Here is a 25,249-nt window from a genome sequence, read left to right as displayed (position 1 = left end):
AAAAAAATGAAAATGAAAGATAAAGGAGAATGTCACTTTTACTTTAAAAATTCAACATTACCATTAGGGAGCATCTAGAAAGTGTCTAGGGGCACCTTGGGAGTGTTCGAGAAGTATAATTCCTCACATAACAATTCAAAAAGCCAAGTCTGAAAAATAAAACCAAGTCCGTGGAATCGTCCACCTTTCTCCGGAATCCGCTCGCAATCCACGGCAAATCCATGACCAATCCATTCAGGAACACCGTGAATCGAGCCATTGTGTACATTTTTCCAGGAACCATGACAAAAAGGCGGAACCACTGATCCACCTAAGGATCAGTGGCGGATCTGTCCAAGACGCGAATCCGCCTCCAGATCCGGGGGGGAAGGATCCTGCAACATTGTTTGGTTGTCTCTAAGCAGAAAATATGTTGAGTTATCTACTTGCAATTCATATCCTTCTTATTTCAAAAGAAGGCTTTAATATGAATATTAGCTGAAAGATAAGTGCTCCCTCTAACAATTATATATAGACAGATATCATACATATGGGGCACTTTATACAAAAACAAAAGCGGGCTGCTATGCAGCCACCACTGACTAGGTCAAAACCGGGTGGATCCCACTATCAAAATCACCCAAAAGCAATAAGAATATATCTTCAGTGACTATAAGAGAATTAAAGCATTTTTGTCTTCTTTGCAACCATGAGAAAAAGACAGAACTTATACATTTCATTAATTCGCATATCTTGGAAAATATTAATGTCGTCCAAACAGTCTGTTAGTTTTCCATCCATAACAAGTGGTAGGTCAAATATTTCATTGAATGAAAGCTTACAACATAAAAAAAAATATAAAAAAATCCATGTTAGACCAAGACGATAATATCCCACCTTTGGTTCTTTGCCATTGAGCATCTTTCCAATTTGACGGGCAATAAGGGTCTTCCCTGTTCCAGGGGGTCCATGAAGCAGCATTCCTTTAACATGCTTGATACCCAACCTGCAAAATGAGGCCATTCCAAGGTTCTTATGATCACTGTCTAGAATTTAAGATCTTAAACAAAATGCCTTGATGCATCATTCAAACAGCAGATAAGATTCCATTCAAGATTGTACTTGTTTGTGACATGTGGAGGAAAAACCCGAGATGCAAATGCTCTGCGAAATATGTCCTGGAATTGTTCAGCAAGACCACCGATGCCCAATTTTTGAAGGTCGAAATCCTTCTGCTTGAAAATGTTGCTGCTTGCCGCTTCACGTTGATTCATTATCTAAACATGTTCAATCACACATTCCATCATAAAAACCATGAATCCGGTCTGAAGTAGCTCAAGTGCCAACCATGTGAAACCATAAGTAAGGAAAAACTGAGAACACAGAACGAGGAGAAAAAGCTAAAAATATGGAAAAGGTTGAGAAAGAAAAATCATGATACTTTATCACAGAATCTGGAGATGCCTAAAAAAACTAACAACACAGAGAAGATTTAAAGAGAAAAACAAAAATACCTTTATGCCAGAATTTGAGGCTGCCTCAAAGATAATATATGTTTCTTTTGTCAGCATTCCTCTATCTATATTTTCATTATCTCCCTGTCCTTCCACAATAGTTTGATTCACAGTGAAGATGTAATTTGTTCCACAGTATTCAAATGTAGCTCTCTGCCCCATAGTGAAAACCTGCACTTGCAAGTACCACAAATGAGCCTTCTAAAAGTGAGGGAAAAGGTCGAAAAGAATCAATTACTTCCATTCTCTAAGGATAAAAGAAATAACAAACTGGTATTCCTCACTCATTTCCACGAATACATCAGTATAACAACACTGGCATATATAATCAATTCAAGAGGGATGTCATTTATCCAATCTATTGTTCTTTGGCAGGGCATTTGTGTGGTATTTGTTACTTCAGAAGAAGAGGCACAAAAGATCATGTAAAAGAAAAATATGTCAGCAAGAAGAGCAGGAAAAAAAACAGAAATGGAATCAGAAATGATTCAAAGTAAGAGTGTTATGATCCAAATCGATCATTCATGAAGCATAAATATTCATAAAAGGTTATATTATATCATATTATATTAGGTATAATACATGCCCTCCTCCATTAAGAGATGCTTTGCCCTCAAAGCTTAGGTAGAGAGCAGTGTTGATGCAAAAGAGTCTTGTTTTCCCAACCAGCAACCCTTCCCAATTAATGATATACATTGATGTTGTTCTGGGTTGAGGACACGAGGTGAAAGGATCTTCAAAGCTTTAAACAAAATTTTCGCATTGTCAAAGATTCAATCCATCGTAGTTTGATTTTTTATAAGGTTCTCTGTTGATAAGACTCAAATTAAACTTGTTTAATTATGACACCAAGTTGTATTTGAATTTTGAATCTTCAAATTGGAGGGAGAGTGTTGTCTTTGTTAAAAATAATGCAGACATTCGTAAGTTAACTAGTCAATGCAATGCCTCTCGTAATTAGGATGGCAATAACCTATACACTTGTAACTTGCTTCTTGATCTTGATTCAAGGATACTTCCTGTTACCCCTCTGTCAGTGGGGGTACATAGACTTTTTCAATACATCATTCACCATCCTTGTAAGCCCAAGTTCACAAGTCAAAGCCTTGTAAAACCATGTGAAGTCGTGTATTAAGTCTCCTAGACATGTGTCTTGTCAGCTTGAGTCTATATTCATTGTGATTGGTCAAAACATGTCCTATCCCTTGAAAGTTTCATCTAGGCAATCTTGTACCTGACTGGCTTGGAGGACCTTGGGAAGCTTCTCATGAGAACTCATGGTCTTATGGGAACCTGTGTAGGGGTGAGCCAAAACAATCCACGTCAAGGTGCACCTATGTCATTCCACATGGTTAGTGTTTATAGAGTCTGTAGGTGACCTTGGACTTGGTGTAGTATTCCCCAAGACAGCTTTCACAACATAGCAGTCTCAAAAGACAACTTTCACATTTGCCAGGGCAATTCATGGTACCCAATGCAAATTGGTCCCAGTGGTCAAAAAGTCAACCTAGTCTCAGATTGTAGAGCATGACTAGAGGATTCCATGCCATGTGGAATTTTCTTGATCTGAGCATCTGGTGGCTAGTTACAGCTCAGTCAAACTTGGTCAACAGTACAAGAAAAGCTTCTAGGGGTATTCCCAATCAGAGCATTGGTGGTCTGCTCAATGAGAGGAACAAAACCCATGTTTTAGATTTTACAAATCCTCAAGGGTGTTAGAGATCATCCACTGGGGGCATGATGATGTGGCAAGACAAGTTTCTAGGAGACTTAATAGGGGAAAAACTTGACAAAATTTGACATACATGTCAAATTTAATCTACAGAACGATAGGAACAAAACCCATGTCTCGGTTTCTCCAAATTCCCAAAGGCATTAGAGCTCTAGAAGGGCATGATGACATGGCAAACAAGTGATGATGTGGCAATGTTGGATAAGATACGGAGATTTTGAGAGATACCCAGTTCATATCCAAGCCGATTTCTGCATATGCAGGTGTCATAAAGTCAAAAACTCAAGGGCATTGGAGGTCCAGCTTCCATGTGGCTAAGTTGAATTAGTAAAGGGAAAAGTCAAATCAAAATAGTCATTGATGAAGTCAACTAGTCATGGAGACCCATTGGACCAATTAATTGAGCAATGGACCATAGCTAAGGGAATTTTGAACTAAATTGTGGAGATTTGAATAAGTCAACACCCTAGTGGGTGAATAAAAAATTATATTGTAATATTTTATGAATTAATTTACTATGTCTCCAACTTGTGGATGACTAGTAAATATTTTATTGAGGAAGAGTTAAACTAGTTGTTAGTTAGTCGTTAACTAGACATTATAATTTTTTCTATATAAGGCTAGTCTCTTCTCATTTTAAACTGTTGTTGTTCACTCGAGACAAGTGTTATCTACTAAAAATAACTTATTCATTTTGCAAGCATTTGCCTTGTACAATTGTGGAGTGATTTTTGCTAATATTTTTCTTCTTGCTATTGTTCATTGAGTATTGAATTATTTTTTAATCTAATTTCATTTCACTAATTAGTAGATTTATCCTAAAACTAATGTTCTCTTCCATTGAGGAGCTAATACGCTACATGGAAGCAAACAACTAGGGTTCCCCACTTGTTTTGCTTTGGTCTTGCAGGTAAATCGATTTGAGGGTTCTAAACCGCTTCGTGAGAAGGTTTTATTATCTCAAGGGCTTCGTATCTTGCCACACACCAAGAGCAAAGGTTGGAGACGTCACATAAGAGGGCCGCTCCTAAAGAGAATCGAAGATTGCAAGGTGGGTTAAGCCAAAGTGGGGGCAACTTTCGGAAGGACCAAGCCGACTCCTTGGACACAAACTAGGCATAGCGACCTAGAGGGACATCTACTTCACACTCCAACGAAGGGTGAGACTCCAAGGCACAGGTAAAAATTTTCGAACAAGCAAATTAATAAACTCTTCAAAAAAAATTCCAAATTCTTTTATGTTTCTGCATTAGGATAGGTTTTCTGTTTGTTGGTTTTTACTGTATTATTAATTTACAGCAAGCTTTTACTGGGGAATATTGAATAAATGCTAGATCTAAACCCCACTTAGGTGCAAGTTATCATTGCTTGCATTTCACACTTGTATCTAACCTTTTAGTTGCAGATTACCAGGTTAAGAGGGTGTTTTTCTTGTTGGACCTGCATATTCAGCCATCAGAAAATAAGTCTACAAGTGTACAACTAAATATATTGCATTAGAACTTGTAATTTTCAGCTCTTTACTTATCTATCAATAGTTCTTTCATATTAAAGTTGAATAAATTTCATTTTCCAACTATTTAAATTTATTATTAATTTTCTAGAAAAATTTTGGATTAAAAAACATAGCCCAAAATTCTGAAAATCAATTTCCAGATTAAAAGGGAGGCCCAAAGCCTCTACAATCACCGTCTAGCCTCTCTACATTCTAGGGTAACTCCCTAGAGGTGTTTTCCACACAATGGATTGGTTGTTGCATCATATTAGCTTGTTGTCCCTGTGTTTTTACTTAGATTTTACATGTTGTCATACAGAACAAGAAGTTATTTTAACTCATAATTGCTTAACCATACTTCAAAATCAAGAAATAATCACATATTTCCTTGAGCATACTTCAGAATCAAGAAATAATCATATATTTCCTTAACCATAATTCAGAATCAAGAAATAATCACATATTTGGTTAAGGTAATTCCAATAGACCAAGCCCCAAGAGTTAGCTCAATCGGTCAAATCAAGTGCCTCGCCAATGGGAGGTCACAGGGTCGAATCCCGAAAGCTCTTGGGGTTAGTCTTGGGGTTAGGTCAGTAAATAGGCCGAGGGGTGTTGATGCCCTTCGGGTGGCGTCCACTCAGTGTTTAAAACCCTGGACGTAGCAGCTACCCACTGACCCGGGTATCCGTGAACCAGTGAGTGAAAAAAAAAAATTCCAATAGACCAAACTCCATCGGTCACACAATATATTTTTGAAATATTTTGGCTACTAATATTTGTTATAAAAATCCACTCTATTTTAGTACCATTTTATGCAGATCAACAAACAGATCCTGAACACCTCCACCCCATCAACTCTACATAAGGGACTGGACATCAACCAAAGCTAGTTGGGGATATTTAGGGACTCCTCATTTGGTTGTTTAGGAGGTATTGGACCTAAATAGCCAGGGCTCAAACCGAGGTGAGAGTGAGTCCTTACCCTGTGTGTGTCCATCTAACAAGCTTGTCAGGCCTTTAGTGTTGGAAATACTGGGGGGGCGAATCAGTGTTTCTTTCAATTGTTATATTATGCTAGTTAAGATTTTTAAAACCAGAACACAAGAAGTAAAGCAAAAGATAAATTTATTAACAAAGATAGTGAGGAATCCAATCATATTTTATAAAAGTTCAAGCTCCAACCTGCCAAATAAGTACACCAATCCTTTAAATGAGCACCAACCCAGTGGATTTGTGGGCACCAGCCCATAGGAGACACCGATCCCCTAGCTAAGCACCAACTCAGCAAAATTCGTGGGCACCAACCTATTGAAATATGTAACTAGGTTCGGTCTTCATAGTGACATGTGTGATCATGATTTTATGTAATTAACGTAAAGAAGAAAAATAAAATTATTTTATGCTTGAGACATGTGTTTCATGCTCAAGGAATTTTACTTTATATAAATGAAGCTCCCATTGTGAGCTATTAGGTTTGGTCATTAAGTCATAAAGTCAATTGAGTCAATGTCATGTATTGAAAACCCATTTGGCCATGTTACATATTGTAAAAGAGAATTTATTTGAGTCGTAAACCCTCCAAGACCTCATCACAAGCACTCATTCAAGTCAGCCTTCCAAAGGAGCTAGAAATTATTCTAGAAGGAGATGTCGGCCTAGACAAGTCAACTTATTTTGCATGGACAGACTACTATATAAAGGAGGACTCGGCCTCACTTGAAGACACATTTGACAAGCATCTAAAATAGAAGAAGAAGTGCAAGATACTCGAACATAGAACCCTGTCATCAAGCGAAGAAGGAATCAGAAAAAACCGAAGTGTTTTGGGTTTGTTTTTGGGCAAATATCTCTCACACATGTGAGAAGGGTTAGTACTTTCTACTGCAGAAGAAGCCAAGTTACTACAATCAACCTAAGAAGCTAAATCAAGGAAGAAATCAAGACTCCAATCAAGCCGAATTGCAGAAGAAAAGGACTCCATCCAAGCGAAGAGAATCAAGGAATAAAATCATTGTTTATCCTTCACACGTGTTGCAACTAGGATTTCTGAAGAGGCAAAGAATTGTAGGTCTAAGTCAATTAGCCGAAATCTGAAGAGAAGCCGAGATCTAAGGTGAAGCAATCATTTTGACTAGCGTGGACTCAAGGAAGAAGAATTGGTTCAAGGGAGTCTTGTGACTTGGCCTTGGAGAGGTTGTTAGGTCAAGGGTATTGATCTTGGAATTCACTACTTGAAGATTCTATAAGAAGAAGAATTTGTTTGGATTTTCCTCTCAAGTTGGACAGGTTTTGGCACCGGTTGATCACCTATATTTTGTGTCCCTTGTCTCATTGTTGTTCATATTTTGATAGTTGTTTGATGAAAAGAACACTATAATAATCAACCTAAAGAAGAACCAAGTCAAAAGAAGTAAAAAGTGTTCACAAGCAGTTATCGTCACTAGAGAAGTCACTTCTTGTCTCTGCCCTAAATCTCTCAACACAACCCACAATAGACTCTAAGCCCCTAGCTAAGCACCAACTCAGCTCGTTGCAACTTGGCTTCTACTGTTGTTATAGATCTCTTGCACAGTCAAGATCTGTCAAACAAATTTGATGCCCTCTTTTCTTAAACTATCACTATTGTGCACTCACTCATCTTTTGTCCACTTGATCATTGTCCAAAACAACCTCCTTGTTGTAGCCTTTACATTTGTACAACACTCCATACACCAACAAGCCTTCTTTTCCTTCTTTCTTCACAGGGACATGCTCCGCCTCTACAGGAACATCCTCATCTTACGTTGGATATTTCCGAGTCATTGTTGCAGCAAAATCATCCTTCCAAGAAGCCTTAACATTGGTAGGCTAAAAACCAGTGACCTCACTAGAAATTTCTGTTAGAATCAACAAGAACCTTTGTTGGACAAAGTATCAAAACCCTTGCCAGAAATCCTCAAATGCCTCACAAACTTCGTTGTAGTGACTCAGAAAATTTACTAGGATTTGCACCAAAACCCTTGAAGAGGTCACAAAATATTTGCTACAGGAAATAACCTCAGAAATTTTGTCACAACATTTTTATAAACCATGCCAAAACTTGTCTCATAATCCTTCATAGCTGCCTCAAAATACTTCACCCCTGTCTCAAAGAAATTCGCTTTTTGCCTCAAAGAAATTCGCTTTTTGCCTCAAAGAACTTCGCTTTGTGCCTAAGATAATTTTGTTTTATTCCTCAAAGAATTTCACTTACTCAGAATCCTTCACGGCTACCTCAAAATACATTCTTTACTGCATCAAAAGTCTTGTGTCCAAATCGAGTTGAAATGACAAGTCCCAACTCGTATTTATACAAGCCTAAGCATATACATTTTTGAGCCAACTGGTATTGTGGGACATTGATTTGTGCTCGGTTCTTTATAAGGAATTATCGAGGGATATCATCAATTGTCGGCCCCTCCTCCTTTGTCTAGCAGTGGTAACTGATAGCTCTTATGAATGTTGTACTTATCAATATACTTGGAGATGCCTAAAATCTAGATTGTCCCTGCAATCATCAACAATTTTAAAATCGTTTTGGGAGCGGAAACAAACTAGGATCCATCACTGATGCATATTTTTACCATACATGCTCTTGTAATCTCCCACAATATTGATTCTATACAAGCTTTTGGATCTACAACATGAGACCAACCATCTGCGGATTATGAGTTTGGGGGTGGAATACTTCAGTCTAAATTCGTTCGCATTATTCTCAGTTTCTTTTAATTATGAGGAGGTATGTTGACTCTTAATTTATCTGCAGCATGAATCGTTGTCCGACCATATAGCAGAGGAATAGTTTATATTTTGGTTATGATAGAAAATGTCGACGTACAATTCTTATTTTGGATCCGGCTACATATAGCCGAGTTCAGCCCTTGCTTACTTATAAACGGAGGTTGAACGATGATTGGCCAGCAAACACGTCAAACTTGGTTGGGATCGATTTTCATATAGCTACGTAGACTACACTGTGTGCAAATTGCCCACGGTTGTAACTTCGTGATTGGTCGACACATGGTCCAAATCTTGACGACCACATAGTGAGTAGACATGTAAGATTGGTTGACACTTAATAGATTTTCATAGGACTACATAGAGATTGGATATGGACCAGCCACGAGACCGAATCTCATCGTCTCATGTCTTGTAATCAAATATTTCATATCAAAATTGGTTTGTGAGCATTGCACAGTAAATGATAACACAAAGCAGAGAAAGTAATTGGCAGAGCTAGTCTTGTAACAACGCAGTGTTTTTGTGGACATATATTTTGGCGCTCCTCAAAATTCCCAGTAATGCTTCAGCCTGTTGAAATCCTTCTTCAAAATTGCTTCCATAATCCTAGTTCATTTAACTCCATGCTCAGCCAACTTGGCTTGACATCAATGACAAAACTTTCAACATTTAGCAGACCTGCTAAAAAGATCGGTAACATTTTTTGGCATCATTACCAAGAAGGTGGTCATTCCACCTAGTCATATACGACACTACTTTACTTTGGTAAGGTTGTTACTTTGTATTTGTACTTGATGAAATATTTGTTTTAGGACTAAATTGCAAGATCTCATCTCGCGACTCCACTTCAATAAAACAAAAAATTGTTGAAAATGTAATGATGGAAGGTCTTTTGGCTTGTTCTTTAGCCAGTGAAGACCACGAATTAGTCTCTCTCACATGAGTGAGAATTCATGAGATAGACTTCAGTTAGGATGAGTTGATTTCCATTTTATTGGAATGGTCAACAAGTTTGCATGTGTAGTGTTGGAGCTTCGGTGAGTTGGAGTCATCTTCAATTTGACTTTAGGATGAGGTGGTAGTGACAAGTTGAGTTATGTAGAGTTAAGACTTTAGATATAAGTGAAGAGAGGACGAGTTGAGTCCTCAGTTAACTCGAATCACAACTAGAGGAAATTAAGGAGGAACTCGAGTTAGTTAACTAAGAGTTAGTCCAAGTGTAATCGGGACTTGCTCCAATTAACTAGCAAAGGAAACTCGTGACACTAGTGTGAACTTACATTCGATTAGGCCTCCTTGCATGCATTGAATTCTATCTATAAATAGAAGGACGACGGCACGAGATCATAGATCATTCTTTATTATGGAATGTGCATCAGTTGATGATCAATAGTGCGCATAGATTTAGGAGCCAAAAGTGCGGAAGGATTATGGAAAAAAGGATCAGGATTCATAGAGCAAGTCGAGACTATCTTCAGCAGAGATCAATTGTGCAAGGCCGAGATCAAGAGGAGGGTTGAGAACAATTGTAGAGTTGAGAATATTGAGGAGAATCCTAGCGCTTTCTCAGTGACAAATTGTGGGCTGCAGTAGCAGCATGAATTGTAATAGGTCCATTTGCTTAAAGAACAATCAATAAAACACTATTGAAATTTCTAAGTCTGACACATTAGAAACCCCTACTGCATTATCTGGTTTATTTCATCTAATTGTTTATTCCATTAACAAGTTATTTATACATATAAATACTGAAAATAAACACAAATGCAGCCTTAACTCATATACAGATCAGCAACTGAAACACTAGACAAACACACAAGGGACACCGTTATTTTTGGACAACACATCCTCAGAAAAACCCAATGCAGGAAAATCGGTGCAGCAGTTCTGAGGGTTTTATTATTATGCAAATTTCTTGAGTACAACTAGGGTGTCGAACTGGCTCACCCAACAGAGATTTTTACACGGCAGTAATACCTCTTCTTGGAAACAGATATTCAGCTTCTCAGCACTAGTCTGCCCCACGAAAAATTCTTTCGGCGCTTCTCTAAGGCTCTGCGTCAGCCCTGCTAGCCTTTTCGTAGCTCCTAAACCCTCTGCGTCAGCCTTCTACCTCTCTGCATCAGCTCTCTGGCCTTCTGCATCACCCACCCAGGCCCTTCAGCCTCTGCGCAGTCTCTAATTGCCTATGTGTGGCTCTTGCTGCCTCTGCGTAGCTATGGTTGCCCTGCGTCAACCTCTTCAATCACTGCGCTGACCCTCAGGCACTATCTCTGCCTCTCTGCTATGTACTCACTGCCCGTCGCTGCAACAGATCACTTGTTCGAATTCTCAGCAAACCCCGCTCCAGAAAATCGAACGCACTGATCAATCTTGGTGTATCTCCAACTGACCCTCAAGCATCCTCTTATACTTTTTCTGTTGAGTCTTCAACGGCCGAGATTAAGTCTCTAATCAACGACTAAGATTAGATTTGGCTTGATCCATGTCATTTAGAACCTTCTCACCCAGTTTTATATTAATACCCATTAATATTTTAATTTTCCTAAGTTTAGACTTAGGAACCCCATTAAAAATATTAATTATTTTAATATCTCTCTAACCGGGTGGAATTTCCCCAAACCATTTCTGGGTCTTCAAGATATCATGTGCTTTAGCCTCTCCACCAATTTTCATGGCTAGAGCACATCCGATGCGACCCTAAATCAACACTCCCTCTTAGCGAGGAATGTGCTCTAATCAGTGTTGCGGGGGAGCGCCCCCCCCCCCCCCTTCGAACCCGCTCCCGAAGCGCGCTCCGGGCGGGAGCGGGTCGGGAGCGCGCTCCCCAAATCGCTCCCAGACGGGAGCGATTTTCGGGAGCGCGCTCCCGTAAAAAAATTTGCGCTCCCTGGTCTGTGAGGGAGCGCTTCAGGGAGCGATCGCTCCCGCGCTCCCGGAGCGCTTTTTAATGCCCGGGAGCGATCGGGGAGCGATCGCTCCCGGGCATTAAAAAACGCTCCGAGAGCGAATTTTAAAAAACCGGGAGCGGTTCGACGGAAAAAAAATTCCGCCGGACCCGAAAAAACAAAAAAATTTAACTAATTTTTTTTGGTTTATAAGCCCAATGGGCCAAAAAAAAATCATTTCAATGAGATTGAGCTTGAGCTTGAGAGCTGAGGAAGAGCAAAGGAGCAAGGAGCAAGAGCTGAGGAGCAAGGAGCCAGAGCTGAGGAGCGAGGAGCAAGTGCCAAGGAGCGAGGAGCAAGCTTGCAGAGGTAAGTAACTTAATCATTTAGTTAGTTTAGTTGGTTAGGTAGTTAGTTTGGTTAGTTTAATTTACCTGTTTGAGTTTAAAGATCATTAATTTAAATTAAATTAATAAATTAAATGAATTAATCCCAATAAACTAAATTAATTTGCAGATTCAAGACTCAAACCCTACAAACATCAAACACGATGGACCTGGGGATTTTTATTGGCATTTTCCTCTTCCTGGTCCCTTTTCTGGTTATTATGGTGGTGGAGAGTAGGAAACGGAGGGGGCCTGAAACTGAAGAGGTGGATGAAGAAGCCAGAGGAAGTCAAATAGGTGAAAACCCCAGTGAGGAGGATGTGGAGGAGGGTGAACATGAGGGTCAAAAAACTAAACAAGACCAAACTCCATTGTGGAAATATGTTCAGAGGGCTGAAACAGGGAGAGGGGGTGGAACCACTAAATTTCATTGCCCCCATTGCAACACTGATTACACAGACTCATACATCCGTGCTAGAAGACACCTTTGCGGGAAAAGGGCATGGGATGGAGAGAAACAAATAGGAATCAAAACTTGCAATGCGGTGTCAACAGCAGATAGAGCCAAATACATAAAGGAAGAGGAGGACGCCCAATACAGAGCAAAAAGATCAAGGGGTTTCTTTGAAAGCTCACAAAGAACTCCTTCAGCATCCTCCCAAGGCAGTGGATATGGACATGGAGGCTCAGGGTCATCATCTTTACGCCGTAGAACCATATCAGATTTCCTTGATGAGGGGTGTAGGAATGATGTGGATTCAAAAATTTACAGGTTCCTCTATGCAATTGGGATACCATTCAATGTTCTACGCTCACCTTATTGGCACGAAATGGTTTCTGCCATAAATGATGCCCCTAAAGGATACAAGAGCCCTGGGTATGACAAGGCAAGAACTGTTGGCCTTGATCATGAAAAAGCAAAAATATCACATTCTTTGAATAAAATGACAAGTTCTTGGACTGACAATGGGGTGTCCATTGTATCTGATGGATGGACAAATGTAAAAGGCAAGCCATTGATAAGTGTTCTTGCTGTGTCCCGAAGTGGTCCCATTTTTCTAGCTGCACATGATTACTCAGACAAGTTCAAGACCGCTATCAACATTGCAAAAGCATTGCTTGAAACAATTGAGCGTATTGGCCCATACAATGTCATCCAAGTCATCACTGATAATGCTCCTAATTGTAAGGCAGCGGGAATAATTATTGAGGATAGATACCCGAACATATTTTGGTCTGGATGTTTGGTTCACACATTGAACCTTCTGTTGCATGATATTGTCAAAAACAAAAATGAACAATACCAATGGATTGGTGATTTGTACAAGAAAGGAAAAAAAATGATAAAATTTATTACAAATCATAGCAATACCCATGGCCTTTTCCGCAGTCACTCGAGATTGGAGTTGCTGAAGATTGCGAGGACTAGATTTGGTAGCTATTACCTCACCTTCAGGCGCCTTTTGAAGGTAAGAGAGGGTTTAGCTAGCATGGTATCAAGTCCAAATTGGCAGGTGTTAAAGGAAAGGGCTACAAATGTAGCTGACATTGCAGGTTTTGAAACGGTGGAGGAGGCCGCTCTTGATGGGCAGTTTTGGACAACTGTGAGACAGGTATTGGATTTCACCAAGCCAATTTATAACATGATTCGGTTTGCAGATACAGACAAACCAGTGATTGGCGAGGTGTATGAGCAAATGGATACCATGTTGGGGGAAATAAAAGACATTGTTAATAACAGAGATCCCGACTTGTACAATCTGATTCACGATTGTGTGTGTGAACGGTGGAAAAGGCTTAACCTTCCACTACATTGCTTGGCGTATATCCTTACGCCAAAATACTACTCAGATTCTTGGTTGGGCAAACCTGCAGCAGGGGGTGGTGTTAGGACCAAACCCCATTTAGATCGAGAGGTAACTAAAGGATATCTGGATGCATTAGAAAAGTTGGTGCCTGACAGGGAGGAATGTGCAGCTGTGCGCCTTGAAATAGGCAGATACTTCACTGGCAGTGGTTTGTATGGTAACTTCCATGCAATGGACGACAAAGATAAATTTGATTCTCTCACATGGTGGGAAACATATGGCGGCGACGGACTTTTGCGAAAATTGGCATTGAAAGTTCTTGCACAGGTTGTAAATTCTTCTTCTGCAGAGAGGTGTTGGAGCACCTACAGTTATATACATAATGTGAAAAGAAACAGGCTCAACGAAAACCGAGCAGAAAGCTTGGTTTATGTGCACTACAATTTGAGGTTGTTGAGCCATTACTGTGATCGGGCTAATGAAGATCCCACATATAAAATTTGGGACAATCACCCTGAGGACGACAATTTGGAGGATGGCATTGTACATATGGAAGAACTAGAAGATGAGCTTGTACGGGATGAAGCTGAAGCAGCTGCAGCAGCCATGCCACCTCCACCTCCACCATCCAGTAGTAGTTCTCGGGGCCCGAGTCTTGTTCCATTGCTGTCGCCACCTCCATCGACACCCTCGCGTGGAGGCTCTAGTTCTGGTCGTCGGTCTGGGCGGGAGACTCCTAGAAGACCACCACGACCTACTTATACTCCTGGAGATTCTCGTGGCAAGGGCCACTTGTAGATTTACAGTTTACTTGTCTTTTTTAGTTTCTATTAGACTTGTCACTTTAGTTTTCATAACTGTTCAGTGTTGAGTTTTGAGTCCTTGACTCTTGACTCTTGACTCTTTCATATCATTATGACATTATGATATTTTTTGTAAACATTATATCACTGTGACAATGAAAATTTGAAGTTTGAAGTTGGGCCTTGGCAATTATAACTCATTGGTAATGATTATGAATTATGAATATGATGCTTTGTGAAAGACTAAAGTTGTTTCATTTCATCTCATTATTCATGTTTCATTTTATAAATTTTTAACATTTCATATCATGTTAACAGTTAGAAGTTAGGACTTAGAAATATCTTCGATATTACTTCTTGTAATGGTTAAACTTGGCTTACAAGTACAACTTGTTACTTTGGTGATCAATGATAATAAATGTTATTGAATTGAATGTTATTTTAATTTATTATTTTACTAAGGTTAATGACGATTATAATTTCTAGATGATTGATGTGATATGGTTCAATGATCAATTTATGTTTTTTTATGTTTTTTTATGTTTTTTATGTCTATTTCATCATTCTACATGTTTTTGTTGACATATATGTATCAAAAATTAAAAAATATATATATTTTTAAAAAATCGCTCCGGGATTCGCTCCCAAACCGGGAGCTTCTGAAAATGGTCGCTCCCGCTCCCGCTCCCAAGTAACACTGGCTCTAATAATGTTCCACCACTGAACATCACACTGATCCTTCCACACGGATACCTGTGTTGATGCTTGGCTTGTTGCCAAACATCTCCTGCACTACTGCTTTTTGTACTGCAGCCCATGGCTCTGCCACTGCCACTGCTACATATGTACCGCAACTCCCTCTCAACATGCTGCATCATGCTACCCATAGCACTACCACTACTAACTACTACACTGCAACTCAGTTACCGAGAAGTAAGTAACTGATCTACCCAAATACTGACATCCTTGTCAATCTAGAAGCCTCCTGATGCTAAAGCTACCTCTGCTGCTATCCTGTGCTCCCTCTGCTGCCTCTGCGCTGCTGCAAACACCTCTATGCCTCTCACACTATTGCAACCTCCACTGTGCCTCTCGCACTGCTACAAACACCTTTGTGCCTCTCGCACTGCTGCAACCCCCACTACGTTGCTACAGACCCCTGCACTCTAGCACTGCCTTGTCGCTTCATCGCATCTTGCTTCTACCGACATCTGTCATCCTGCTACTGTCACTCGGGGCTCCCGTAGCCGGATATGATCCAAGAGTTTGGGTACCTCAAGGATCCTGCCCCTCATCTTCTGTAGTCCTCCTGACTACAGCTCGATGTCACCCCACCTCTTCTCTAGAGGTGCATGAGCACTCATGGCACAATCGTCATCAGTCTCGACTTCTTTCTCCGCCTTAGTCGAAGCTGCCTTGGAGTCAGAAGCCTCTCCCTTATTCTTCTTCCTAGGACACTAGGTTGCATAATGACCCAGCTCCCCAAAATGGAAGCACTTTACCTTGGAGATATCCTTCTTCTTCCTGTTCCCTTGTTGTCTCGCAGATGCCAGAACCGCATCCTCCTCCTCCTTCTTGATTCGACCTCCTTTGCTGCTACTCCCCGCCTTGGTCAGTTGTCTTATCTCTTCTTAGAGAAGAGTTGCTCACATCTCTTCCCATCCTGGAAGAGCAGCTCTGCCCAAAATGCCTTGGACAAATGTCTCCCACTCCTCGGAGACTGCATTCCAGGCGGTCCTCACCATGAACTCCTAATCCGACGTGGCCCCTATGGAAGTAAGTTGGTCCCAGATCTCCTACAATCTGAGGAGGTATAAATCTATTTGCTCCCCCTTCTGCATCTGATACAACCACAGTTGATTCTCTAATAGCATCTTCCGTTGCACAAAAGTGCCCTAATACAATGTCATCAAAGTATCCCACATCTCCTTTGTCGTGTTCTTTTCGGCAATATGTGGTACGACATGATCCTTGACCCCATCAAGGATTACGCACTTTGCCCTCGCCATTGCATCCTCATACTTCTCAGTATTAGCTGGATTGACTGGGATAGCCATGATTCCCAAGGCGAAGCCCTTGATGCGATGTCTATCCAGGACTGCCAGGATCCTCACCTTCCAGATGAAAAAATTGGAAGCCTCGTCCAACCTGTCTTGTCCTCAGGCACTATCTCTGCATCTCTGCTATGTACTCACCGCCCCTCGCTGCAACAGATCACATGTTCGAATTTTCTCAGCAAGTCCTGCTCAAGAAAATCGAACTGACTAATCAATCTTGGTGCTGACTAATTAATCTTGGTGTATCTCCAACTGACCCTCAAGCCTCCTCTTATACTTTTTCTGTTGAGTCTTCAACGGCCGAGATTAAGTCTCTAATCAATGACTAAGATTAGATTTGACTTCATCCATGTCATTTAGAACCTTCTCACCTAGTTTTATATTAATACCCATTAATATTTTAATTCTCCTAAGTTTAGACTTAGGAACTCCATTAAAGATATTAATTATTTTAATATCTCTCTAACCGGGTGGAATTTCCTCAAACCAATTCTGGGTCTTCAAGATCTCATGTGCTTTAGCCTCTCCAACAATTTTCATGGCTAGAGCACATCCGATGCTACCCCAAATCAACGAACACCACAACAAAGAAAGCAAGTTTTCCATTTCAGGTTTCCTGGGTAAAACAAGCGTGTCAATTTTGTGTGCATGTGTTTTTATCTTGATTATTTTCCGTTGCATGTTGAAAGTTAAGAAACTCTGTATCTTGGGGAAAGTAAATTTGGTCTAGTTTTTGGTTGCCTTGTTTTCAGTAATTCATCTAAGTAGTGCGCTGAATTTCAAGAAATTTAACAAAAATTGTACAATACAAAACAGTTGCTCTCCAAGGTAAGAATCAAAATAAGCACTGGTGAAACCACATTTATGATTGGTGAGCAAATTTCAATTTAAAGGATCATCATTCTAATGTGTGAAGTATGAGTTCTAATAAGAGTTTATTTTTTTACCATTTATAGTGTTGACCACTGAAGTGTACCCAAAAAATTTTGAAGACTCTATGCCTGAAGATATGTCAGAGGTTTCATGTACCATCAGAGTTCACTATATCATCAATGTTTTTTAACTCTATTTCTTCTTCTCATCTTCTTCTCATGTTGTACTCAAATTCCACAAGTCCTACGGGGATGATGTAAAGTGATGCTAGTGTGATGAGTTGAGTCATGTAAGAGGCCTAGATAACTTGGGACTTTGTCATCAAGTGAGTTTACTTTGGGAGGTTTTTTTTTACTTAGTTAATTATTAGGTGCTTTCAAGGACTTAATAATTAATTGAATTTTTCCCCCAAACATAGCCCCAAAGTCGGAGTGCGGCTTAATGACGAGGCCTTGGGTGAGTCCTAGTGTCTAGAGTCATTGTATATTACCATACTAGATCACTTGTAAAATTTTGTGGAATTCGATTAAGTACAAGGGTCATTTTTTTAATTTTTTTAATTTCCCGCAGGGCGGAAATTTGAATAAATTATGAATGTAAAATGTAATAAGTGAAGTCTAGAGAAGTTGTATGAGGTATGTGTACTCAGAATTACACCTCTCACCCTCAAATTTCTACTATGACACACTTTGAGGGGTAAAAAATAAATTCTAGACCCTCAAAACCCACGTTTCCTAAGTTTAGTGGAAAATGTGGGAATAAATTAACCCAACAATTAAATAAATTGGAGAAAATAAATATCCAAACATGTTAAATGATGTGGAAAATCACCAAGGAGTTAAAGAGTGATGTGGACTCCACCATGGACCAAGAATCAAGGAGAAGCATGTGACAAAAAGGGAAATCGAATTTTTTGGAGAAAGACAACGAGTTTCAAGTGACAAGATCCATGATTTGAGGAGGTTAACTCGAGCTTCATGGAGATATCATGAGTTGGCTTGAGATTAGGTTGGAGATCACTTGAGTGAGGTGGAGAGTGGTCTTCTACCACTCCGCTCTACTCTCCCACATGTCCCCCTCATCTCAATGAATTCTCCCTCATCAAGGATTGTGTGGGCCTCTAAGGAGGAAATCGAGTTGCCAATTGGGAATTTCAAATTTGCTCAGAGGAGCATTGGGATTGTCACCCATTTGCTTTGGAATTGTCACCATTTGCCTTGGGATTGGCTCCCAAGCTTCTATTTAAGTGAGTAATGGGCTCTCATTATGTATTCATGTTATGAGCTATTGGGCTTGAGGAAACACAACCATTTTGTACTTGCAATTTGCTAATATAATAAAAAACTTTGGGTCAATTCTGGTGGTGTTCTCTTGGCATTTTGAAGTGATATCCTTCCATAATCTTGTTATTATGTTTCAATTTGCTTGCATATTTGCATTTGTTAGCTTATATTTGCCATATATTTTGGATTGATATGTGCAAGCTACTTTGCACATATCCTTGATTTAGAGTAGCATTCTAGGAGTGAGCTTGCCAATTTATTTTTGGAGGAATATTTGGTCTATCTCATCCATTGTGTTGCTCTAATCCATTTGCAAGCTAATATTTGTTTCAAGTGTGTAGGGAGAAATCTATTTGAATTTGTGTGTAGGAATCCATTTGGGCGTGGGAGAAGTCTCACATAGATCAACTCACTCCCAAATTCAAAATGGCTCAAGACTCACCAATTTTCACTTCAAGTCTTTCATCCAAAGAGGAGCAAGAGGGGAGTTTCCCTTTCTCATTATCTACTTGAATCATCCATTTATTTAAATTACATGTTTATTTGATCTAGAGCTTTCAAGATTACATAAGCTACTTAAGAGCAATTTTCTAAGCTAAACAAATATGGGGGTTTACTCTCATAACTTAGCTTGGTTTCTTGTACATTAGTATGTACTATATTTTGTTCATTTTGCATTCTCTCTACACTAATACTCTCTTTTGTTTTGCAGTCCGTAGTTGGAGCTTTTGGAAACTAGAGTCTTAAAGAGAAATCTCGGAAACCTCTAACTATTTTTTGCAAGACCTCCCACACATTTGAAGACTAATTTGGCCATGAGCATTAAAGGACAGCTGCAAATTAGCTAGGTCGTGGACTTTTGGGGGTGATTTTAATCCTTGTAATTTTCAGATTTTGAGAGGATTCCATTGGCCATTGTGGTTGCCAATTTTTTGAAAGAGACTCTAGTCTCTATAGCTCCTATTTTGTAAAAGTTCTCCTTCATCTTTTGTGCAGCCTTCTAAGAGGCTTTCTACCCATTGTAGCCATCAATAAAATATCTAATTTGCTTGTGGGAGCTTGGGATTTTACCCATGTCATCCCTCCTCATTTAGAGAGAGGACTTTGTGGGTGGATTGACTTTGCATTTCCTTTTCCTATTTTTCCTACTTATTCCATTTGCATGCTTAATTGGAAATTAACACAACCTCACTTCACATTTCATTTGTTAATTTTGCTATCCAAGTTCTTGCATGTCTAATGTTTCAACATTAACAACTTGTTTCTTAAGCAATTTCATTTATTTGCAAACACTTTACTTTGTTGACAAGCTTTGAATTATCCAATTTGCACTCAGCTTGTTAAATTGTTTCACTACTATTTGAATATATGCTATTATGCTTCATTATTGTGTCAACTTATGCTTACATATTTAGGTAATTTTGGAGCATTATATTTCACTTGAAGAAAATTAGTTGTCTCATTTCATTTAGCTTGTCTACTTTCAATCAATTGATAAAGCACATGCAACACTTGTGAGCTAATTTCCATTTTATTTCTCCAATTGAAAACATTTTTGCAATTTATGTTGAGCACTATCTCATTGTCCATGTTTTGAAGCATTGCAATCCACATTTGTTTTGGGGAAAACTTGCATGCATCTCATTTAAGCATATTAGCATAACTTGCATTTTTTAAAATTTACCTCGAAGCATAAGTTTGGTTGAATAGAAACCTTAGGACCAAGATTTTCTTGAAAAGTTCTTCCAACTAGTACGGAGTAAGGTAAAGTGTGTGACCCTGCAATTATGAAGGCGGCATTGTCCCCTTGTAAGAACGAAGACACACATGGCTTGTAAGGATTAGGGGAAGGGTATCATTAACGACGACAAGTGCGTCCTCAACCCCTCTTCCTTGTAGTCACCCCAATCTTTACCCTTTGGTAAGAGGTTGAAAAGAAAATCTCTCACTTAGAATAGGCATTTAGTTTAAAACTTACCAAGATAATTGCATTTCACTTTAGTTAAGTGCATCTCATCCTAACTCATTTTATTTCTAAAGCTTTCTTACTTGCAAGTTTATCTCATGTACTTGTTATGGTGAACATCTATTGAAGTTATCATTTTCATTGTTGAAGTATTTTCTTTGAGCAAGTACAATATCTTTTTTTTTTGCAAGAAAAGCTTTGTTTTATTTCATTTCATTTTGCAAGTTATTTAAGTTTCTATTTTACATGCTTTTCAATCATGAATAATAGTATCTTGGCTTAAGGCATCTCTTTGTAAATTATATCTTGCAAGTTAATATTTCTTAATATAACATTGATTTGTTTTGCAGGATTACTTGTTTTATTTCATTCGAGCAAGTGTTTATTATTTTGAAGCAATTATTAAGGCACTGGTTTTATATGTTTATATTTAGAATGCGTTGATGATCATTGAGAATATATTTCATTCCATATTTTGTATCGCTCATCATACTTGTTGAACTTGTTCATAATCCTGAAGTAGTCCAATTAACTTTAGGATCTCCTAAAAACTCATATCATTTTCATCTAACTTTTCATTTTTCATCTAACTTTTCATTAGGGACCACCCCCCTTAGCTTGCCTAGGAGAGAGCTTTAAAGGAAAGAGTTGGGAATAGGTGATAGTCTCGCCTCTTAGGTTTGCCACCAAGCCACACCTTGTGGGGTTAAAAACTTTTCTCACACTAACTCAAGTGTGTGTGCTAGGCGGCATCAACATATAGGACTATACCTTCCTTTGGATTTTTCATGCATTTTGAGATATTCACATCCTCCCATCACTGATTTATAATAGCAAGTTCCTAAGTTTCACGAAAATATATGGTTAGCTTCATATTTCTTAGATTCTTTTGTAAATTTTATTGTAGATATTGACCTTGTCTTTGAGGATGAGATGATAAGAGTCTTTTGTATTAGCAATTCAAGGATATAAAGCGTGGAAATGGTATTGCAACTTTAAACCCAAACAAATAAAATCATTCTCCCAATGCATCAAAAAATTTCATGAGTGGTGGATTTATGGGTATGAGGAGGTTGAAGACATTTATGTCTTCATTGATATACAAGGGAGAATGCAAGAAAATATTAATGACTTGGCTGCAAAATTTGGTGAGCATCCTTCTGATGATCTTATCATGTAAATAAAGCAAAGAGAGGATGCACTCAATTTCTTGACAAGCTATGTCAAAGCACACTATGTTGAGCCTTGTGTGCAAAGGATAGAAGAAAGTTCCCATGAGGCTCAACCTTCTCCTCCCTCTCTTGGACCATTATTTCATGATGCAGAGGATATGGATGCATGGATAATTAATTGAAAAATGATCCAAGAAATGCGAGAGATAAATAGAAAGGAAGACATCGTTTAAAAAAAAAACTAGGAAACTATTTGTATCCATTCCCAAAATGAGGGACTCAGTGAAGAGAACTTTGAAGAACCACATCAAGACAAAGAAAGACTCAATCAAGGAATTCAACAATAAAGAAAAACCTACCATAGAATTGTGTATTTCACTTCTACAAGAGAACAGTGGTGAAGAGCACCACCTCACTAAGGAGAACAAAGTAGAAGAATTAAAAGAAGACACTTGTACTTGCACATGTGACGAAGATAAAACTCTGACGCAAAAAGAAAGGAAGAATAATCTCCTTATCCTTCTAGCAGGAATCAACAAATAAGTAAGGATCAAGGATATGAGGAGAGAATAATAACATCAAAACTCAAAAACCCGTCCACCCTCCTCCAAATGGAATTAGTAGTTGAACAAGTTACCTCCCTTTCCAAACTATTGATCTTCATGATTCATCTACCAGTGGCTTGGAGGAAGAGGATTTAATATACAAGCCTATTCTTGAATAATATGGTGGGCATGAAGAACCTAAATCTATTGATGCATTCCTTAAGGTTGACAAATGTAAATGGGACTTGAGTTATTCTCTCTTCAGTGGTGATCCCATCTATGACACAAACATCGAGGGGCACCAGCAAGGGTTAAATTTGACAGGTATTTGCCCGTGTTTTCCTTATTTAACCGTCAAACACTGACTATCTTAAAATTTGCACATCACTTACGACAGCTATCTTATTTTTCAAATCATCAATTTGACGGTTGACTTAAAAATTTACCCTATATATATATATATATATATATAAGCAATTCCAAATAAAATTGTAGAAAACAAAAGTTAGTGATCATGATAGTTGAGACTCCAAGATAAGTATTGAACTATGTGACACCGACAATACTATTTCTTTAAGATGAAACTTCAAGATAAGCATAGAATGTTGCAGTAGTGCTGAGACTTGAAAATAAGGATAGACTCATAGATATTTGATATTTGGTCTTATTAGAAAAATTTAAGTCTCTATCTTCACTCGCACCATGCAATCATGCATTGTACACACTTAAGCCTAAAGGATGAACACTGAAGCCCAAAGCTTAAAGGTTGAGACTCGCATGGCTTATCCACACCCATGGGCCATTGGTATTTTATATAAAACACTGACTGAGTTTTCTTGTTTATTTGGATGAAATAGTAGTTTTTCATTTGATTTTGAGTTGCGTGTAGTTTCTTTAGTGTTGGCACACTAGTGATATGTAAATCTCAAATGTGTGGTTACCAAGGTTATGATGTGTTTGATAAATTCATAAATGAGGCTAAACACAACTATGTTTGGGCCTTTTAGGTGTTGTGTTTGCGCGAGAGCTTTAATCTTCTTCCTTGTCAGAAGATTATGAATTTCTTCAAAATGCATGCCCTGCTTATTATTATTGTTTTAAATGTTAGAATCTTACCAAATTCTTATTTAAAAGTGGATTCAAACTTGTTTTGTTACTTATAATGTCCTCCTTCAATCCAACTCATCACATTGAAAGCTAATATTGATTGTCCTTTTCAAAATACATTATAGTTAATGGCTTTGACCAAACTCCCTGAAAACTTTTCAAGAGGGTTTGGTCAAACCCACTAACTATAGTTTAATTTTGTAGCTATGGTCGGTCTTCATAATTAATATTTTAGCTCTTCACATATTTTAGCTTGTAAGTCATCTAATTGATGCCTTGTATACTACTGAAGTCATAAACTGTATTGCTAAACTCTTGCTTAATTCAAGACCGTTTGTTTGCCTCGCTTGTCGGAACAAGTTCTATGGAAGTCCGACAATATTTTGTTTTTATGATACTATCAACAAGAGGCTAAGGATCATTATGCATTCGTTTGGACTTCTTTGTTTGTCTGATATCATAACCATGTTGACAACTTCATGACTAAGGCATGGAACTCCATGCCACATTCTTATCCTCTTATGTTTTGCATGAACTGTCCCATCAGCAAGAAAATTTATACATGACAAATTTGATAATCTTATCTACGAGATCAGAAAGTTTGATGAGACCTAAAGGTAAGACAAGGGTTGCTAAGGGGGTGGACTGAGTGTGTTCCATACACTTGTGTCGAGATCGTTTGGTATTCTAAACTATAATATGTTGAGTTGAAGTTTGTGTACAAACCTGTGTAGGGATATCTCTTCTAGTTGCATTATAATGCAGAAAGCAGTGCATTACTGTGGAAATATTTAGTATGACTGAGTAAGGACTCTTGTCAAGTATGCAAAAGATGCCTTACATTATACTATTAAGATTACATAAACTAAGATGATGATAGGGTGCCATTGCTCGATCAGATTAGTATATCGCTGAATTTTTTGAAACATCTGATATACGATCAAGAAAATTGCTCTAGAAACAGAGGGAGCTAAGAAGGAATCTTGTGCTAGGGTTTGTGAACCCTAGATAAATCTTGAAGGATACGACTAAGAAAGCCTTAGGGTTTGTGGACAAAACTCTAGAGCTAGACCCAAGTATTGAAAGACGATGATTCTGTTGAACGAAGATAACCTAGCTCATGCAAGGAAGGAAAGGAAAAAGCATCGTTGACAATGACGATAAAGATGGACTTCTATGATTTCTGCAAAGAAAGCAAGGATCACGAGAGACAAATTCCCTACATTCCCTAAAAGATAAGTACAATATATCTATCTTCCTTGATTATTATTGTTTTTCTATTAGTTAGCCTCTTGTCTTTGTTTCTTTTGTTGGATTATAATCGTTCTACCATGGCCTCCTAGTGAGGATTGCAGGTATATCGTGAACGCTCTGGCAGCAAATGAAAGCATTGGGAAGAACGAAGCAAAATTTTATGGCAAGAGGATTCCTCCAAGAAGATGCACAAACTCAACTTGATTGTTTTTTGCCCAAGAGGGAGAAATCATACTAATATTTATCAATGCACCTGATGACCGGAAGAGCTCCTAGTTCAGAGGGAGCAAGCAGACCAGCAAGTTTGAAGGATGTCTTTGTGTCGAAGAGAAGTTATTGGTGACTTCCAAGTTGTTAATTTTAGGTATGTTCTATGCTTAGAGCAATTTATTTCAATTTTACAGTTAGCTCAATATCTTTTCCAGATTAGCAATCACATCAGCATTAAAGTAAATTGCAGATAGAACATAAACATAGATCGCAGAAGACAAGCCAAGACAAGAGGACACAAGATGTGGCGCTAGCCAAGGACAAACCCCAATGTGGGGAAACCCTTGATCAATTCTTCTTATATGTTCTTCAATAGTTCAGCAAAGAGAGAGAGAGTACATTTACAACAGAAGTCAAT

The 25,249-nt window shown here is 38.6% G+C and overlaps 1 protein-coding gene across 2 annotated transcripts in view; it reads right to left on the bottom strand.

The window, feature by feature from the left end:
* The window catches only part of LOC149264209 (vesicle-fusing ATPase-like), a 320,022-nt gene that overhangs the window by 255,273 nt on the left and 39,500 nt on the right, over positions 1-25,249 (bottom strand). For both annotated transcript variants that reach the window (XM_089427646.1, XM_089427644.1), the window contains exons 5-7: positions 1,494-1,664; positions 1,102-1,256; positions 877-985 (exon numbers count right to left, since the gene is read on the bottom strand). In XM_089427646.1, coding sequence (XP_089283772.1) covers positions 877-985; positions 1,102-1,256; positions 1,494-1,664 — 435 coding nt within the window. The remainder of the gene's footprint in view (positions 1-876; positions 986-1,101; positions 1,257-1,493; positions 1,665-25,249) is intronic.

This window comes from Pinus tabuliformis, chromosome 6, assembly GCF_031772625.1.
Source record: "Pinus tabuliformis cultivar Carrire ecotype Pingquan chromosome 6, CPIR1, whole genome shotgun sequence".
In the NCBI taxonomy this organism is placed as follows: domain Eukaryota; kingdom Viridiplantae; phylum Streptophyta; class Pinopsida; order Pinales; family Pinaceae; genus Pinus; species Pinus tabuliformis.
The sequence above is the reverse complement of the archived record's forward strand: the minus strand, read 5'-3'. Positions and strand labels throughout refer to the sequence as shown.